Source organism: Buteo buteo, chromosome 10, assembly GCF_964188355.1.
Source record: "Buteo buteo chromosome 10, bButBut1.hap1.1, whole genome shotgun sequence".
Classification (NCBI taxonomy): domain Eukaryota; kingdom Metazoa; phylum Chordata; class Aves; order Accipitriformes; family Accipitridae; genus Buteo; species Buteo buteo.
In genome coordinates, this window is record NC_134180.1 from 18,562,186 (window position 1) to 18,583,209 (window position 21,024).

The window sequence follows — 21,024 nt, forward strand, 5'->3', positions numbered from 1 at the left end:
ACTTAAATACTTTTATTTCCTACTGTTAATTATAATATTTTTAAAGTGTTTTAATGGGTAAAAGAATTAATACAAAGACTATATTTTAGCTGCTATTAATAGAAGTGCGGTATTATCCATTTCTGTCCTCCATGGGAATTTTAAACAGAACCTACGTAACTGCCAATATACAACTATCTCTCAGAACATGATAGTTTCCTTTCCTGTTATATAACTAATTTGTACAAAAAAAATCCTACTGCAAGCCAAAAGATGCATGAAATTTGATTAAATTAGTTGCTTTCAGTACTCTTTAACACTTCTATGTTTGTTGACAAATCTATTAAACCCAGTAATAGTTAGATGGTAGCTTACTTAAGCTTACTAGGAAAGATAGGCATAGTTTGAGGAAAACAGACTTTTAAAAAACATTGTACAGCTACTTATGTAATTCTTAAGGGAATTTCCATAGCCCAAATTTGTATTCTATGTTAAAAGACACAGCTAACTGCCATAGATATTTTGTTTACTAGAAACCAATTATTTTCTTGCCTGAGCAGATCTTTTAAATAGGAAGTCTACACAGAAATCAAGCTTTTAATAAAACTGTATCCTAGTAATTTATTGTTCTGAGTTTGATTTACAACTTTTTATGAAGTAATTCTCTAATTGTGCATATTTTAAGTGGAATATAACCTTCATATTTAGATGTAGTGTTTTTTGGTTGTGGTTTTTTTTTTTTTTTGTAAACTGTGTTATAAGAATACTGGAGACTCGCATATAGTAAACTATTCAGGATGTGTTGGTGGCTTGTGAGTTTTTTGGTTGTGGGGTCTTTTTTTACTGTATTTAAATGCAAATCTCTCAGACATTCAATAAACTCATGTCTTCAGCTTGGAATCTGTTTCTAAACAATTATGTCTTTTTCTTAGTGCAAAAATTACAAACTTAACTGGAAGTTCATGTCCATTTCAGTTTCTCTACTGCTTTTCAAACTTCACCTCAGCAGCTTATTAAACTCCACCTCGAGTCCACAAAGTATTTAATGGCACCATTAGTAGTACATAGTACATCTGTCTCCTGGAGAGGAAAAGTAGTGTATCAGTCTTACATAAATGAAAAATCAATTTCAAATTGTGAGGCATATTTGTAGGTTAATTATTAAGCAGACTCCACAACGAGCAGTATTTGGGGAAAGTGAGGGGACTGTATATAGTCCCTCCTCACCATGCAAATGACAAAACTAATCCTCCTCAGTTGACTGTAAAGAATTACTACTACTAAAACTTTTCATACAGTTTGTATAACTTTGTAAATTACCACCTTATTATTTTTTAACAAAACTATTTGTGGTATGTATTACTTTTCTCATCAATGCATTCCAAATAACCAAGCTTTTTGGTTCTGCAGTAAGTATCTGCTCTTACATTAAAAATAATCATAATTAGAGTACAAACTATTAGGCACTCAGATCAATTCAGTAACCAATGAATTGTATAGTAAGGATTAAGATAAATAACTGTACCATGTATAACCAACTCCAGCCTCGGCTGTCTTTCAATTAAAAAAGGAAAACAATTTTTTTTCTATATTTCAGCAGCATATCCTGCAATTTCTTTTGAGGGTTGTTGTCTCTCTTCTGGTTTCATGAATCAACAGATTCCTTATAGAATGAAAGGCAAATCTCATCAGCAAACAAGGACCTCACAGTAGAGAGTTCCCTCAGAAATACAAAGTATACATGTATATACATAAAACATTCATAGATGCTAGTCACATGACTGAATACCAGCAGCTGCAAATATAATCACTAGGATGTTTTTCTTTAAAATGCATTGCTTTTTCTACTTTTGTGTTTTCACACTGTTTTAGTGATGTATATGTTGTAAGGAAAACATGTAATTTAGACACAGTTCTTTTTTAATCTGGAAGGAAAACATCTCATGAATGAAGATAAGGCTATGCACCGCTGTTGCATATGCATATGTAATATACGAAGGCAAAACCATGTGGTATGGGAAAAGATTTTCCTTTACTACTACAGGAAAAAAAGAAGAGATAGGAAGTACCAGAGCTTTGAATGCTGTCACTGAACACTTAGGTGCATTTTGTAGATGTTCTGACATGGGAAAACAACAACACAGAGACAAGGATTAGCATGGGAAAAAATTACTTTCTATAATTCTTGAGGCAAAATAAGTAGCTCTGTCTTCTTCCCACCCAATGGCTCATTCTTGCTTGCTCTCCTCTTCCCACCTGTTGCACCATTACCAGTTTCTGTGACAGATTAGTGCTTCAGTTCCCTGTGTCGCCTTGCAGGGGGATCTGCCAACAAGAAGAGGAAAGGTAAACACATCTTCATACATTTGTTAACGTTTGTGGGACAGGTTCTTTTCATTTTGTTGCTTCCTTGTTAAAAACTAGAAATTAAATAACTGTTGGGTTTTTTTCTTTTTTACATGAAGGGAAATCTCTGAGCACATGCTAGCAAAGCTTTGTCCAAGTTCAGAGTTGTAAGCACTGACCTGATCACAACTAAAATTGTTCATGAACTTGTAAATGCAGGACTAGCTTTGGATTGTTTTTTTTTTTTAAATTGTCTTCTCTTATGATCTACTAATCTTTCCCCAGTATCCTCATTTGAGTACATGCTAGTGGCAGTGCATTTTATTTTGGAGATGTTCCCAGTGAACTGGCTGCATACAGGACTGCATTACAACATGTTTGGTTTTGTGAATGAGGAAGAAAATGCAAAGGACTTTTGCATAACAATTTTTCTGTCATTTCATAAGCCCCTTCCTATGTTTCTTCTAGTCAGTTTAAACAGAGAAACAAAAAAGTCCTAACAACTGTTATGAGATATATATATAACCTAGCTGTAGCTGAATGATCCAAACCTTGCTTGTCCACATGACAATAACAAGCACGGAATAGAGCCTAATACCATGGAAGCCCATAGGAGACAGGACTGAAACACTTCAGAAGTTTATGAGCTGTGAGATCTATTTGTTTGAGAAATCTCTGAGGAGACAGACAACTAGCACCTCCAGCTCTCACAATTAGGCAGTTGTTTTTTATTTATTAAAATAAGTAAGGGGATTTTTTTTAGAATTTATACCACTTCCTCACTTCATTATTAATTTAAAACACTGATCAGAAACATTCTGTTCAGCTATTCTGGCCATCATCAGTCTCTACTAACTTGCTCAATAGCTATCAAGTTATTTCCTTTATATTCAGGATACCGCACTGGTTTTTTTGGTTTTGTGGTGGTGGTTTTTTTTTTTGTTTCTGTTTGAGCTTTGATTTTGTTTTTTTTCATCTACTTTATTTGGATTTTACAGTTTTGAACAACCTAAGGTTGATCTGTTTTGAGATGTATGTACCATATCCTGGTCAGTGATATTACCACAGGCAGTCTAAAACATTTCATTTTCATAAACTTGCCTTCAGCATCCTGATTTGAGACATCAGAATTGACCTTGGTTTCAAACTGCCAGTTTAAGTGGCCACAATACTGTGTTTATTCACAAGCATGCATAATAGTTTAATCAGAAGACCAACCTAATAATGAAGAGCTATGCACAGTGAATCCTATGAAAGGGTTTAACTGCTCCTGAAAAGACAGTTACTTCACTACTTTAAAGAAAATCTTAATTAAAATTGATTTAAGCCAGTGGAAGCCTGGAAAGCTGGCACACAAAATAGCATAGTTTGTTTTAATAAAAGCTATCAATCAGTCTCAAAAATTTATATATTCTAAATAGCACTTCTGTATATGATATGTAATACCTTTTTCAGTTTCAGTACACATATATATACTAAGGAACACTGTGAACATATGGGGCCAAACATCTGTAGTTTGACTTCAGATTTTTCCCAGGAAAGGCATAAGCAAGAACGTAAGAATTGATATTTGCCCTAGCCACCATTAAAAACTAAACCCTGTTACAAAGAAGGGGGAGAGGATCCATGAACCCCTTAAAAATTGGATTACTGTTTAGGCCCCTTCATATCAATCCACCAAATATTCACATAAACCATTTTCCAAATGTAGCTACAAAGCCTTAAGGGTATATTGTTTTGAGGACAACCAAGCATGTATTCCTATGCAGTCTTGTCTGTTCACAAGACACTCCTGTAAGTAGATGCGATACAATGTTTCAAGAAGAAACAACACAGCTGAAGAAGTTCTGTGGTCCAAAAATCTTTTAAACTACAGTAAACTATATAGTGAGCTGCAGAGATATTTTCTCATAACAAACCAATGCTACTCTCAAACAGCTATGCTTATTAGTGTCCAAAGAATATTTACCAATTTTGAATTTTACATATATATTTAACATAACTACGGCAAGTTCATATCACAATGTCAAAAAAAGTGAAAACATTCTAAATATCATATTAAAGATGAATTTTAATTAATTCTAGTTCTAAATATCATGTGAAATTAGTTTTTAACAATCCATGTCTATTTGTTGTAGGAGAAAAATCTCCCACTAAAGACAAAGCTTAAGTACGCATTTTTTAATCATTCAGCATGACAGAGCACTGCAGATCATTCTTCTTCCCCTGAAACTCAACCTGTTACAAATTCTGTGACATTTCTCAATTTAGAGAATTATAGCTGCCTTTTCCCTTTATGTCTGATCTTTCACCTTAATCATTTCAAGTGAATTCCAAAAATGTAGAAGGTAGAATACAGTTACCATCTTTAAGAAACAGTCAGTCCTAAGAGAGAATTTTTTTATTTTCAGGAAGTTGTGTAACTTGCATTTCACAAACATGAAGTCAGTTCTGGTAATACTAGCTCATTCAAAGCTGCCAATTACATTGTGAAACATACACAGAATGAGGCCTCTTAATTAACCATCTCCTTACTCATTAGAAATACTCAGCTGAGATATTAAAATTGTTGGTTCAAAAAATTTGGGTACACAAAGAAACTTAAAAAGAACTGTAGTGTACTGCTTCATTAATCCTGTATGAACAAGTCAATCTTGTGCATCCTTCAAAATTTCTGTCTTCCCAAGTCCATTGTCTAACATTTGCTTACTGTGCATTTACACATACAATTCAGCTCTACTTAAGAAAAAAAATCACCTTGGCCAAGCCAGTAAGGTCTACTATCTATAATACCTCTGCTTTTCATTTCTGCTGAATGTGTTTTCAAGACTTCTTGGACAACAGCTGCATGTGAAAACACAGATTTTTTTTTTTATTATTTTTTTTTTTCTTTTCCAGTTATGCCAGGGCCAGGTTAGCATTCACAGTGACAGATTTTTTTTATTTTTTCAAAAACAGAACAGTCAAAGATACCAGTTTCAACTTAATTAAATTCAGCTTCTGGAAAGTTACAGGATGCAACTTATTTTCCAAGTAGCAGTTACCAAGAAACTGGATAAGACAATAGGGCTAAAACTGCCTTTTTTTCCCCACCTCACATCCAACATCATGGCACTCCTCCCCACTATTGAATTTACTGAGCTATAAATGTTTGTGGCGTATTCCAATTTATCTGGAACAACATTTAGTTTTCACGAAGGCTGAGTATGTGCTCATCTTGAAAAAGGCGTCTATAAATTTTATTCTATCAAGAAAAAAGTTGCCCTAAACCTATGTCCGACTCATTATTCAGCACAACAACATAGTTCTGTGTTATCATCAACTATCCTTAAAGCTAACAAAAGATCACCAAAAATAATCTAGTCATGATAGCTACAATATGGTAACAGAAAACAAACAGAAATACTTAAAATTTTCTTCACGGGAATTAATTCTTTCCTTTTAGCCCCTGATACTCCAAAGCCCTATAAGTTACTACAATCTTTGTCAGAAGCACTCATCTTCAGTGAACAAGAGAGGTGCTAATGGATAAACACTGGAAGTTTTAGAAAAGATTTTGTGGTTCTAGTTAGCATACAGAACACACCATTTGACAGCTACTAAAAAAACCACTTTCATTACTTAAACTGAACTTTGTATGAGAAATCTGTGATCTAATTCTCTTCATTTTCATGTTCAGTATTGAACATCACAGCAGAACCATCACTGCTCAGTGTGACCTTGCCAGCAATAAGCTTGCATAACTTCTCAAAGGTACCACAAAGTTGATTCACTTTGGGAAAAGAAAAGATTGTTGTAAGAGGTATATAAACCACATGTCCATTGACAAATGGTTCCATGCTTTTTTCAACAACCAGTTTTCCAAGACTGTCTGAAAAATAGTTCATTGAAGGTTGGAATTTGGATTTTCTCTCAGTAGGATCATCATTATACTCCTCATGCTCTGACGTTACATGGTCCAGCAGACTTCGCTTAATGATTTGTGCTGTGAAAATAACTTCACTGACCACTGCATTCTGGAGGTACTTCTCATCTTTAAGACTCGGATACACTGCTTTGAAGACCTTTACAACATACAAGAACACATACATAGGCTTAGATTTTAACATTTGCTTATCAAAAAGAGCTTCTAAAATGTGAACATAATTCTTGATTCAATCCTGTTTTGCTTATTACTTTAAACATTTTCAGATAATAGAGAAACTACTAGACAATATGACTTGATTTTATGTATTACAACTACAATGGCAATTAGATAAGTTAACGGAACTTCAAAAAAATCAGGCTTGTATCTGCAAGCTATACTTGTAGATCAGGAAAGGTGAAGCCCTGCAATTCTTTAATTCTTTTTAATCATTCTCTTACTGTCCACATTACTCATCATGAGGTGCTGGTGACAGTTCCACAGCTATGTAGATTTTAAACTACTTCTGAACCATCATCTGGAAACCAGGACTGCAGCTAAATCTTTCATTCTGTTTTCAGAGTAAAACATTAAATATGCTCTCACAGATGCAGAGAATGCTAAAAAATAAATTGTGACATCAAAATCTGTGAACTTGCAGTGTGTTTTACACTGACCTATACTCCAAGGCAATCAAGGCAACTAGGCAGGCAATCGCATTCCCACTAGTTTACTAGGAAATGCTTTATACCAACACACTACCACTGAAGTTCCACAGTCTATAACTATTCCTTCTTACTTTCTGATTACATCTTGAAATGTTGATGTATTCCTATAAATTAGTTACATAATAAAATAAAAATGTAATAATCCAGGTTTGAAAAGAAACACATGAGATATAACAATCTTGTTTAAACTCAAAGGATACTGCTGTCAAAACTCCCTCCATAATGACCCTGTAACAGAAGATAATGAGAGCAATTTCTAGTATATGTCAGTCACCTAGACCTATTTCCAAGTTTGTTGAGCATTAAAGAGCACTTCACGATTCTACTAAGGGCAGCAGATGACAGGTGAAATTTCAAGTGTGTAGAATGTCTTTATAGCTTGGAAACTACAAAAGACATTCCCATAACGTCACTTGACATTTCACATCAGGTCACAAGTTGCTTAAAGGTACATATAGATCTTTAAACAAAGAAGTGAAATATTAGAATATGTTCACTGAAACAAATAATTTAAGGCCTCATAAGATTGACGAAAAAAACCCAATATATTTATCTTTTTGCATTATTACTTCATATTATCTCTGAAAAAAAGAACATCCTTTGATTTATACCACATGGCACTTAGATGCATTAGGCTTTGTCGGTGTGACACACTGCAACACAAAGCAGAGTACTTTACAAAAATATTATCTGATGTTATCTAAAGAAAAAGCCATTTAGTGCTGAAAAACAAAGTGGTTTGATGTGGACCACCAAAGAACAGGCTACCTGGCAAGATCCCATGCCTCTGCAAAAACCAGAACTGGCTACCTGAAAACACCGAGATCAGCGTGTAACATCAAATGCTACTGAGTAAGGCAAACTACACAAAAGAGGGCCTGTCAATCAAATTTCTGGGAAATGCCTTCCTTCTGACAATATATTTGACAAAAATATGCAGTTCTTCGCAACACACACTCTGTTAGAAATACTTTTTTATGCTTTTTATTTTTTATGCACCTGAGAAGTCTGTCAGTGCCAACAACCACATGATGAAAAAATGAATGATTAGAGGAACTATTATAAAAATAGTGTCACTGTATATCTGGCAGAAAGGAGAATTTTCATTCTAAGGATAATAGCACATTAAAATAAGAATGATTATCCATATTGCTATTTAGTGGATAACCTAAAAGTTAAAGGCCTTTATACAATTAGAAACATAAATCATGGACTTTGACTCTCTTGATCTGATGGTGTATGTTAATCAGAGCTAAGACTGAATAGCGATAGTAGACCATAGTAAGAACACCTTCACAGGCAGGCCATGGAAAATTTTATTCTTTATTCATCCTCCTAAAGGAAGAAAATAATACTTACTGTTTTGTAAACTCCTTCAGTGGGTTTCTCAGACTGAGCAGATTCACTGGTTTGAGGATGTTTTCTAACAAACACACCTATTTGGGTACAAAACCCAACGTTCTCCATTCCTGTTGGTGGGTGCCCTACACCAGTAAATTCCACTGAGTAATCATAGCGTCTGGCAGTCTCTAGAGCCCTACGAAAGACAAATTATTCCAATCATACTAAATATTCATCTTTTAATGTGATAAAGATGCATTCTCTAACAGAAGCAAGACCCCGTGAATGCTTAAGCATAATTTCTCTAATAATACTCACATGCCTGAAGATAAGCACTGTCAAAACTTGCTGAATCAGAGCTGTAATCATATGCCTACCATAGTTTGAATCATTTAGTATCAGTAATTTAGGCAACCAAAAATTACTGTTATTTCTAAAATATCTGCACAGAATATACACGTTCACAGTTGCTTACTCACTGTCTTAATGCACTGAAAGTGAGCTAAAAAACACCAATTTTAGAAAACAAAATTGAGAAGACCCAATAAAAACATACACAACCCAAAAGCACAAGAGACCATTTGTTAATAGAAAAAAAAAAGGGGGGGTTTGTTGTAAACGTATAAAGAGTAAAGTCTACCTAATCAAGGTTACAACAATGTACGTGACATCTAAATGGAAACCAATCTTGTAATACTGTACATCAGCCAGTGTGAAAAAAGTGATGGGGCTGGGAACTAAAATGGCACTACCTACCTGCATTACTCTCCGTGAATAGTAAACTAAATTAGTATCTCATGTATTTTAGAGAATATTGCAATACTTTGATTTCACAACACAAATATAAAGGCTTTCTGATATTTGCAGCACAAAAAAAAAAAAAAAAATCACTCTTTCAGTGATATCAATATTTTTAATTCACATATATCCAAAAGCAGAATCGAAATTTACTTTAAGTCTTATAAATGGTCTCTACAGTATTCAGCCTTTAGCTAATAATGCAGGCAGGTTTTACTACGATTATTTAGGGAAAAATACATGCTTCAAGCTTTGCAAAACTATATACTCAAAAATCACTGCATACTTTAAAGTCTATGGCAGAAACAACCTAAGTGGCAAATTTTCCAAGATAAAATTTCTGACCAAGAGTCGGCTCTTGAGGTATGACATCCTTTACTGTACCATGTATTTTCTTCCACAGCTGCCTGACAGTTGAATGTTATCACAGGATATATATCCCACTCCCTCTTTTTTTTGTTTTTATTACATCTACTGATACTAGCGTAAGATATATCTCGTGCAACCCTCTGTCATGTACATATATTTTGCACAAAATCTTTCGTTGTGCCATGATCCACTAAACTATCCTTAACTTTATTCAACATGCTCTGCTCCTGTGATTATTTGATAAATCTGCTTGCATACTCTTACAGAAAGGTCTGGACTAATTAAGTGCTTTGATTACACACCATACATAGTAAGCACATTTCTCAGGTTTTTATGAAGCATTTCTATAGCAGGGTATTATTAAGTGAAAAGGTTAATTAATACCTTACACTTCAAATGCATTAATTGTAATGAAGATATATAAAAGGGAAAGTATAAGTTTTAAATATTTTTGCAGAGCAGTTACAGTAAAAGCAAGCCAACTTAACAAGCATCACTAAATGCAAAACCCACAAAGCATGCTTAACTATTCATAACAGCAAAGAAATGTTTTGCCAGATCAGTAGGTGTGAAACTCCACTGACACCAAACCACATACACAAACCATTCTGAAAACGTATAGGTGTTCCTTTCTGACATTACTGAGCACTCAAAGCTGTCTGCATACGATGTTCAGTAAACTTACCAGCTTTGAAATTGCACTCGGTTCCATTCAAATTTGTGGTCTGGATGCCTGAATAATGTCACTCCCGGAAACAAAGGGTTAAATTCAGAATTTGGAGTACTGATCACAACTATGCTTGGAGCCATGAAACCAAACACCACTTCAGGAAACTTCTTCAGTTCTGATTCTTCCAGGTGCTCTATTCTGTAAAGGATAAGTTTCTCTTCTATCTTTAAAAACACCCTACTATATTTTAATCATCTTAAAAAACAGTCAAAAAAAAACCCCAAACCCATATCTGTACCTTGTAATTTTACGCCTAGCTCTGCAATATTAGCACTGGCACTGTGGCTGAGTGGCAGCTTAGAGGTTTTTGTCTGAGAAAATTTCCTCTTGCTTTTTGGACTTTTTCATCAATATCCTTTTTCCACCATAAGCTAGCACCACTTGAATTTCTTAGTATTGTTAATTTAAGCACAAGTTAGAAAATGCCACATTCTGCTACTCTTTTGATCAAGTCTGTTTAGAGTATGGACAAAATTCCAAACTGAACCCTAATGAACTTAGGAAAACATAGTATGTTGGCCTAATACTTACAGTTCAATACAAGTTACCAAGTCAAAACCAAGCATGCAAGGATCTTTATGGGCAACTGAACCGTGATGCAAGGTAACAGTTAGGGATCTTTCAGCTGGTTGTAAATAATCAACAGGAAGAGGAGACAACCTATGCCTACAAAAGTGTTAAAAACACAATGTCACAGAAAGGACCTTAGGACAAGATAAATGGTGCATGTAGCTGAACTAGCTAAAACCCTACATAGATACCTTTTAAATCTCAAAAAGGTTAACTATTTTACACAGATTAAAAAAACAGAATGTCTAATATAAACACTTTTTATGACTATCTACAATAGGACAGAAAGCACAGAGGAGTTAATTCAGCAGCTGTCCTTCATGTTTACAAAAATTTCCACTATACTCTCAAGCCACTTGGAAAATCACTTGTAAATTCTGATAGTAGCTCAATTCTAGACACACACAGTAAGTCTGGCTTAGACACGCTTTACAGGATTTTGGGGGAAGTTATTAGGCAAGCATATTAACCTATTTTTTCCAAATAAAGTACACCAAGAAGTAAAACATATGGGCAAATTTCATTCTGAAATACTGCATCAGACAAAACACACATTAAACATTAAATATAACAAAAGGCTACTTTTCTTCATTCTTGAGAAAGAGCAAGTGATGTCAGCATCTACATCCTACGCATTCATTGAAACCATATGAATCAGCTTCCAAGAGAGAAACTTTGGTGTTCCTCACCAGTCTGACCCATGCTTCAAAGATCACATAAACATCACGTTTTAGAGCCTTCTAAGCCAGACACAAAACATTGAGCTAACCTTCGCATTTTGAAAATGTTAAGAATGAAGTTCCCACCACAGTGACTAAGAGAGAGTTACGTGCACGTTTTTAAAAGATCAGATTTGCATACCACAGTAATGTCGTATATGAGCATAAACAGATACTACTAATACAATATATTAGTACCTTTACAAACAGTGTATTTCTCAGATGTACACACCTTCAGAGCCATTCCATGACTTGGACCTTTACTACGTTAGGTGATGTTATGGGCATCTACAGCCCAGTAGTCCCCAGACACAGATGCAATGTAACTAACTGTCATGGTTTAACCCCAGCCAGCAACTAAGCACCACACAGCCGCTCACTCACTCCCCCCCACACCCAGTGGGATGGGGGAGAAAATCGGGAAAAGAAGTAAAATTCGTGGGTTGAGATAAGATCGGTTTAATATAACAGAAAAGAAGAAACTAATAATGATAACACTAATAAAATTACAACAGTAATGATAAAAGGATTGGAATATACAAATGATGCGCAGTGCAACTGCTCACCACCCGCAGATCAACACCCAGTTAGTCCCTGAGCGGCGATCCCCCCGCCCCCACTCCCCCCCCAGTTTATGTTAGATGTGACGTCACACGGTATGGAATACCCCATTGGCCAGTTTGGGTCAGCTGCCCTGGCTGTGTCCCCTCCTAATTTCTTGTGCCCCTCCAGCTTTCTTGCTGGCTGGGCATGAGGAGCTGAAAAATCCTTGACTTTAGACTGAACATTACTTAGCAACAACTGAAAACATCAGTGTGTTATCAACATTCTTTGCACACTGAACTCAAAACATAGCACTGTACCAGCTACTAGGAAGACAATCAACTCTATCCCAGCTGAAACCAGGACACTAATTAACAACAATGGATAGCTCTTCATTCACCAAGCTGGTATTTCTGCATTTACCCTCATTTTGAAATTCTTTATAAGAAATTATGTAACATGCCACTAAGTCAAGCCAAATATAAACCTTAAATTAACACAATGCAAGAGCTTACATTTTCTCTTTCATTATACTTGTACAGATGTCTAGCCCAGCTAACACTTCAATGCAACTGCAGAATTTCAGCATCCAGAGAAGTGTGCAGTCAGCACATCCTAAATCTGCCACCTGCAAATTAGATATTAAACAATGTGTAAACACTGCATATTTCCAAGTAACTTCAGAGACTTTAATAAAAGTTCCATATTTATGTCAAAATAAATTTTTAATGATAGAATAAAGCATTTCACGATCATAACTACATTTACAGTTGCAAGCAGGATAGACAAGGATTTGAAAATTCTTTAAAAAAAAATTTATATGAAGATCCTACAAGATTTTTTAAATGGATTAACCTTTTGTTATTACAGCCATAAACAAATACATGCAGAACATCCCACTGGCTGTGGAGAACATCTTCCACATGAAGGCATATTCCCTCAAATAACAGTAAGGTATGTTTCTAAGTATTAAAGCTGCAGCAATTTTCACATTCACCACTGCTTTTCACTGGACTATTCTCCATCCAAAACACTGAGAATAGGCTCACCAGCAGCCGACTTAGCAGCAAAGTATCTGTATAAAACAAGTTTACAGGCTCAGTCTAACGTTTAAGTGGGGAAAGCTGGGGATATTCAGACCACAAAGTCAAATATATAATAGATATTCCCTCCTGTAAGCTTAAGAGGTGGCTGAGTACACAAACCAAACCCCTCTGTTCTTTCTCAGGCTAAGTCAAGGTTGAAGCACAATGCTCAATTCTCACTGTGAAAATCCTGAATTGTTTCTATTCAGTTTACCTCTACCCTGTGGGTAAACAGAAAGTTTACTCTCCTCCCCATTTTACATCCTAAATCAGGAAATTCAAACCTTTCAGTACGGATGCAACAGTCCTGAATATGCTCTATTTAAAAGCAGATTACAGTGCCATGACTTCATAGACTGTATTAGATTTATATTCGCTACTAGAAGTATGATTATGTGAGGGCACCGCAGGTGCATTTCTCATCAATTTCTTGCATGCTCCCTAAGACATTAACATCAGTTTCAGAGTTAAACACTGAAGACAGAGGTATTTCTCAACTTTTGCATTTTGGGAGGAGGTGCTGGGGGTGGGGGGAGGACATATTAGAAGAGAGCAAACACTACACAACATTACTTAAATAATTTAACTTTTCAAAATGAGTACCAAAACAAGAGCCCTGGTATATTACTCTTAATGTCACTTCTCCTCTGAGAACATCCACGTGCATGATGAGGTAAACCTGATATTGTATATGGAACTAACAGCTCTAGAAAGCAAAACCAAACTATGATGAAAGCAGCTTGAACCAAAATCCTCAGCATTATATTAAAACCAGAATGCCCCCTACTCTCCAAAACAGGTTAAGGCATTTTTCTTGTTTAGATTTTTCCCCCTTCCCATCAATTAATATTAACTATATGCACCCCTGAAAAACAAAACATGATCATCAAGTGTCTGCTAAGGCAATTCAATTTTAGCAATAGCTCCTCCATACTGTTGTTTGGTAACTAAGTCAGCAGGTTATCTATGCATTTCCTGTCTTCCTGAGATACCTAATGTTAACTTTTTTCAAATCTATAAAAATGCAAAACATACCAACCTTCTTAGGTTTGTATTTCCCCACTAAATCTTTAACAAACTGGTAGCGTTGTTTGTATAAAGGAGGTGTAAATTTAATAATTCCTGTAAACTGTTCTTCTTGAAAGTTCTTATCCATAGTATTTTGCTAGTGCTAAAATAAAACCCTCTTTTTTTCCGAAGTACTTTATCAAAGTCTGCTGTTTTCAGTGGTGTTCAATTCACAATTAAGCAGGGGTAGACCTGATCCCAGTTCTATTCAGAGAATGACAAAAAAACATAGGAATTAGCAAAATTATGCACTAACTACTCCCTCCACATACAATGATGTAAATAACATTTTTATAAAACAATTATAATCATACACAATCCTAAAAAAGCAAGTTTCAGAATTCGTCACTCTCCATCCAGCACACCTACATAGTGTTCACAAAACTGCAACATATTTAATCTTCCTTAGCTTTTCTGGCAAGAGCGGAAAAATAAATAATTCCTCGCTCAGGTGCCTGCTTTCTTGTCTCTCATCTATCATTTGTTTTATCTTACAATTCAGATTATTTTATATCCAGATTTGTGCATGTATGGCTCAAACAATTTCTACAACATAGTAAGAAGCAGGAAATATCTGAATAATTACTATGTTGTGCAAGAGGAAATGTCCTGCTAGGCCTTAGCTTTAGACTTAGTATGAGCTGAACCCAGTTATTAGTGCCTGCATTTTATAAATAAGCTAACATAATTCAACATTGCATTAGAGTCATAACCATTAGTGCATTTCCAACTCTCCCACCTTTCATTAAAAACTACATTTTTAGCACACATAAAAATTTAACAAGAAATATCCCCACTAAACCTAAAAATAAGGCCCTAATGAATGATGAATGAACTCCACAGGAACAGCATAAGTGAAGGAACGTGGTCCTGTGGGCACATGGCCTTCCAGGGCCCTTCTGCCAGGTGACAACTGCAGCCCAGGGCTCACTAGCAGATCTAATCGGCACCAGGTCCAGCACAACCAAAGCAGCTGGGCTGAGCACGCTGGCAACTTGACTGCCCCATGAGGTCTTTTATCCGTAAATATAAATATGTATTTTTATATATATATATGTACAAAGTCAGGAAACAGGCTCAGTCTTCAGGCCAGTCATCTGCCTCCTCGAGTGCAAAGTGAGCCTGTTGGACTCCCCTCACCAAACCCCCACACGCTCCTGGCCCGCAGGCTGCGCCCCAGCACTCCCCAGGCTACGCGCCAGGCAGCCTGCGGCTGCGCCAGCCCTCCCCTGGCCGGCCAGGGCCGCCTCAGCCCCAGCCCTCACGGGCTCCAGGTCTCGGCCGGGGCCTACTCCCGGCTGTCCGCAGGGGCCGCGAGGGCTAGGGCGGAGCGGCGCTGGCCGCCCCCGACCCCTCAACCGTCATTTCCTCACGCCCCCGCCCTTTCCCCCCCATCTTCTCTCCCCGGCGCTGACCTCCCGCCTCGTGCAAACAACCGCCTCCCCTGGCGTGCAGCGTCGCGAGCGCCCGCCGCGGCGGGAAGGGCGCGCGCTGCCGCCTCAGGCGGGAGCTGCGAGCGGCCGGCCCGGCCACGCGTCCTTCCGCGGGGAGCCGCGCAGTGGGGAGCAGGCCTTCGCCGGGGCGCCTGAGAGGAAGGAGGGGGGCGCCTGAGGGGAAGGGGCTGCCTTCGCCTCTCGTCTCCGCCAGGCCTGTACGCCTGCGTACGGATTTCTGAGTCAAACCTGCCCCTTCGAGCGAAAAGCCTCGACGCTTCGGCGGCGTCGGGAGCGCCGGGAAGCTGCCGCCCCGCAGCAGCTGTGGAGTCTCCTCAGCCCCGGACTATGGCTCCCTGCGGCCGCACAACAAACCCCTTATTTACGTCTTTTAATGTAGGGAGAACGTCCTATAATCCTCTTTAATGCAAGACGATAGATGAACAACTAAACGTCCGCCTGTTGTATTTATGTCTGCCTGTGCCAGCCTCCATGGAATTAAAAGTGATTGGCGGGGGTGTGTGTGTCCCTAATTTTTACACAAAAAACCCAAAATCCCACTAACTTCTCATGCTATTTCTTTTAGGTTCTGTGTGACTCGGTACAGCTCCTGTGCCTGCAGACGTGTGTTATTCTCCGTAGGGGCAACTTAACCCTATTGCACTGGTCGTGACATGCAGTGAAAGAGGTCTGCCAGGGTGAGGTAGAGACTACAAAAAACCAAACAAACAAACAAAAAACCAAACAAAAAAACCACAAACACCCATATGTCTTTTGCAGGATTTCATTAAGTATTTTCCACATTGGGACAAGATTTGTCTCTCAAAAAGCAGGCAGCAGTTCGGATGCACAGTGAAAGCAGAAAGGAAAACATGGCTCCAAATTTCCTGTTACTTTTTCTGTGCACAAGTATGTAAAGCGTTTTGCTAATCACAGGGTGGGGCAGCTATATAAAAAGGGTAGTGGACATTGTACGCCTGGGACCTAAAAGAAGGAAGGAGGATTCTGGTGGCAGTGAGGGTAGAGATTTGTTAATTAAATTAGACCACAATTCAATACTTTTTGTTTTAGTTTTCAGAAAATACTGGCAATTTATATGCTGATATCTGCCCGTGATGGCTTAAACTTGAGTCTTGGATAACATTTTAAGTTTTGCAGGATGTGGCCTAGACAAAGCATATATAGCTAACAGCAGATTAGCTATGTTGTTTACTCAATAGCTAGGAAATGCATGTAAGTGTGCTTGCAAACTGGCAATGCATACTTTTTTTTTCAGATATTTGAAGTAATTAGAATGGTTCCATTCTGTTCTAACTTCTTTGTTTTTCAGGTTTTGGAATACTATCACAGTTAGCTTTTCTTTATATTCATTTTGGTTTATGACTGGTAGAAATAGGGAGCTGTCTCTGCAATTTTACAATTGTTTCTCATCTAACAGTGAAGCGCTAACAACAGTGTATCTGAGTAAGGCAGCCTGAGAGTTGCTATTTCAGAGTTTGGATTGCAAACAGGCTTTAAATAAGTGTTGTAATATTACTGATCTTTACTTATATAGGAAAGTTATTTTAACGTATATAGGGAATAATTCTCACTAAATCCCTTTGACTAGTCTTGTAAATTCATTTTTACTTTTTAATTAGGTTTTTGCTTTTTAGAAAAGAAAATACACTGTAATTGAAATAAGGGTATGAATACCTTGTTTAAGAAAAAAAGAATATAGGTTGGAGACTCTTTGTTTTACAACTCAGTTGCTCTTTTTGGCTGTTGAGTCATTGTTTAACCTTGAACTATCATTTAGTACCTATGTCTCAATTAGACAATCTATAAATTATGCATAATATTTTTTACCTCAGAGAGATACCTCAGAGATAAAGTTTATTAATAGAAGTCTTTCACTTCATGGCTTAAAATGCTATAGATTCTGGTATCCTGTAAAATTCTACTTATAATTCAGTATGACATGGTCAAGAATAAAAAAGGATAGGAAGAACAGTAGTAAAGATATAGTACACAGTAAAAGTAAATTCATAACACATTGTGAATTCACACAATTTCCTAACAGTTTGTGAGACTTCATCCCAAAATGTACCACTGTAAGTAAAACCTTCAGAATTACCAGATGTTTAATTCTCCATTATCAAACAATACCATCACAGAAATAACTTTTTTTATTGTTCCATATTGGGTGGTGGAATTGGATGGAGATCCAATCTTTTGAAGATGGCAACATGAAAGAGATGGAGAGTGCTATAAGCAGTTTTAAGCTGGACAATCTGGTTTGACTCCAGGGTGTCTGATCTTTTTCTTGCTAGAAAAGTTTTGAAAAATTCTGATTATTCCCCATTACATAGAATATTTTTTTTGTATTATTCTCTCACTGAAAAAAAAAAACAACTTTGATTTAGTCTGTCTAAAGTTTGGAGTGGATTTTTTTCCTTATGCAGTGGTAAATCTACTTAACAGTCTCAAGGAATCATAGAATAATTTATGTTGGAAGGGACCTTTACGGGTTATCTAGTGCATCCCCTGCTCAAAGGAGGTCCAAGTCGATGACATTCCTCAGAAATTTCAGTTCAAAGGTATTTTTCACATCACAATCTGTACTTTTGAACTGAATATTCAAGTTGTATTCAGTTCACTATGCCCACAAATTAAGCAGGTTATTTTTAGAGAAGCCTCTTACTTTTGTACCATACAGAGAGCAACAAATTGTATGACTATGCTGGAATAAAAGCATCTCACAGTATAAAGTCATGAATCAAGAAGTCCTAAACTGCTGAAACTTATTTTATCCTTCAGTAATTGGGATGAGAAAGGCAACTGTACTTTCCCTTTAAAGTTGCAGTGCATATAATTAAATGTGCTAGGAAAAGAAATCTAATGCAGCACTACTGCCAGAAGACACTAGTCCACACTGATATTTGACAGGAAAACACATGCAGCAATACTGCTTAATCTATAATTCAAGAGCTAACAACAATTCTTCTCAAAACAGATTCAGAGGATGTTTAGTGACTAAGTACTAGTATCTTTCTCCTCAGCTTTAACAGATTAGGCCTATTTGAAGAAATTCAGAAAATTTCTGAAATCTGTGTGAATGACAAGGGAGACTAGGCTTTTACATACAGATCACCATACTCTTACTTTTTTATAATTATATATAGTTCCTTGCAGTTTGCAAGTGAAAATCACCTCCTTGCTGATTTTTTGGTGGTGTTTTTTGGTTTGTTTGTTTGTTTGCTTTGGTTCTCTTCTATGTAAAGACAAGCTGGGATGCCTGAGGGAAGAAAATCTAATTTGGAGCAAATGGTTTTATAGGCTGCAGCTATACCAAGGTTTCAGCATCACCACCAAAGAGGGACTGCATAAGAAGTAAAAAAATGTTACTGTTACCTTATACTGAGGAAAAACACTGAGGTTTGGAACATATTGACTAAATATTCCAACAGGAAAAGATAAATGCATAAAAACACAATTTGGGTAATATAAATTATAACAGAAATACAGGCTGTCTTGAAGTGATTATACAAGGCAAATTAAAGAAGTGCTCAAAGAGTCAAGGGTACCCTAAACAACAACAAAAATACCACTCAGCTTCAAGTAAAAGTTACTACTCTAGCTAACTGTCTCCAGAACAAGACTACTTCACTGCTATAAGGACACTTTCTTAGAATTCATTTTGTGATTAGTTCTTTAATTTCATATGGGATTGTTAAATGGATATTTACTGCATCAAGATGGTCAAGTCCTGTGATAAGTAATGAAGGTTTTGTGAACATCTTTGGAAATCGGCCGAGATGGGAAGAGAAAGCCAAAAGGAGGCTGGCGAAGCTATTCCTAGAAAAGGGGAGTGAAGAGCCTAGATAGCAGAACAGGCAGTTTGGAGAAACTGTTAACTGTCAGGGCCTCAATAAGAACACTTTTCTGCTATAGTATGAGCTCTAAGGTACAGTAAAGGGCCAGAGTAATGAAGATGAATTACTGTGCCTCAGGTTTTCAATGTGTAATGTAGAGTGAAGATACTCTGTTACTTCCAGCAGTATTTATGTCCTCGTAGTTTGAAATAGCACACAGAGATGTTATTTCTATGCACACTTCTGTACCAACTTCTCTCTGTAGCTGTTTCCTGGTGCACTGAGCAATGTAGACCCCTTCTCTGTGTGTACAACTGAATGTATTTTGTCACACTATGCCCACTTTGCAGTCATTTCCGTGGACTCTCAGTTATTTTTTCTGCACAGTCATTTGATGTTTAGAATCTCTTGGCAATTCTTCTACATCGTGCATTGTCTCCCTCTTGTACTTCAGGTTAAAGCTTGACACCAAAGCATGTAACTAGGTTTTTTTGCTTTTGCAAAAAAGTGTGCAGTTCAAAACCTGCTGGAAACCTTTGAATAATAAGCTAAACATAACCTGAAAATTCAAGTTCAATTCACCTATCAGATATATTTCAGGCAAAACTGGAGGATTTTATCTTTTCTCCGTTTCCTGTTAGCTTTTAAATGTAGACAGTTACTTTCTTAAATCCACCTGTTCGTTTTAAAAAGCATTAACCTATTTCTGATGGTTCTCAGTCTGCATGTAGCATTACTAACTTCAGAAAGAGGTGTTCGGCTTGAATTTAGCAGCAGGGAAGTTACTGTTTTCTTGGTGTATGACGGAAGATTCTCTGGAGCTGCCCCGCCATTGCCAGGTCCCGGCCGGAGGAGCAGGCCTCGTAACCAGCACTAGTTTCAAGTGAACAGACTTTGATGTATCCTGCCCGTGCAGCCATCAATACACGCTTCTTCACCCCAGATTCCCGCACGCTCAACAACTCTGCCGTGACTTCCTAGCTTCTCTGTTAACGTGGAGGCGGGAGGCAGGCCGCCCGGTGCTCAACCTCCCGCTCCCGCTGTGCCCCGGCCTCACTACCCACGACGAGGGTGACCGATGGGACCGATTTCCAAGCCGCCGGCTTCCTAGCGCCTCGCGGCACGGTGACAGCAGCTGTCCCCCGGCACACCGCAGGCTCCCCTCGCTTTCCCCGGCCGGGATCTCCCCGCCTGGAGGGCCCGCGGCCTGGACGTCAGGCGCCGCCCGGCTCGGGGCAGCCCCGCGGCTGAGGCGAGCCTCGGGCGAGGGACAACGCGAGTGCCGGCGGCTCGGCAGCGGGAGAGGCGAGCTGGCGGCGGGGCGGCTCTCGCCTCCCCGGCTCTGTGAGGCGGCCGACTGAGAAAAGGAGGAGGAGGAGGAACCATGTGGCCGGGCCGCGGGAAGGGGCCGGGCCCCCAGGGGAGGGGGCGCCTCAGCCCCAGCCCCTTGGCCATCCCCTTCCCCGTCTCGTTCTGTCCCGACCCCGCCTTGCGCCGCCGCGGTCCCCCGCGGGGATTGGTCGACTCGGCCCCGGAAGGCGAAGCCGTCACTTCCGC

The 21,024-nt window shown here is 38.1% G+C and overlaps 1 protein-coding gene across 1 annotated transcript; it reads right to left on the reverse strand.

The window, feature by feature from the left end:
* Positions 1-4,807: 4,807 nt before the first annotated feature.
* Positions 4,808-15,741, reverse strand: HENMT1 (HEN methyltransferase 1). The gene is made up of 7 exons (XM_075037559.1): positions 15,596-15,741; positions 14,152-14,384; positions 12,543-12,655; positions 10,727-10,861; positions 10,151-10,333; positions 8,317-8,494; positions 4,808-6,389 (listed from the first exon to the last, which is right to left on the reverse strand). Exons 2-7 carry the CDS (start codon positions 14,266-14,268, stop codon positions 5,979-5,981), a joined length of 1,137 nt encoding a protein of 378 aa, XP_074893660.1. The 5' UTR covers positions 14,269-14,384; positions 15,596-15,741; the 3' UTR covers positions 4,808-5,978.
* Positions 15,742-21,024: the final 5,283 nt, after the last annotated feature.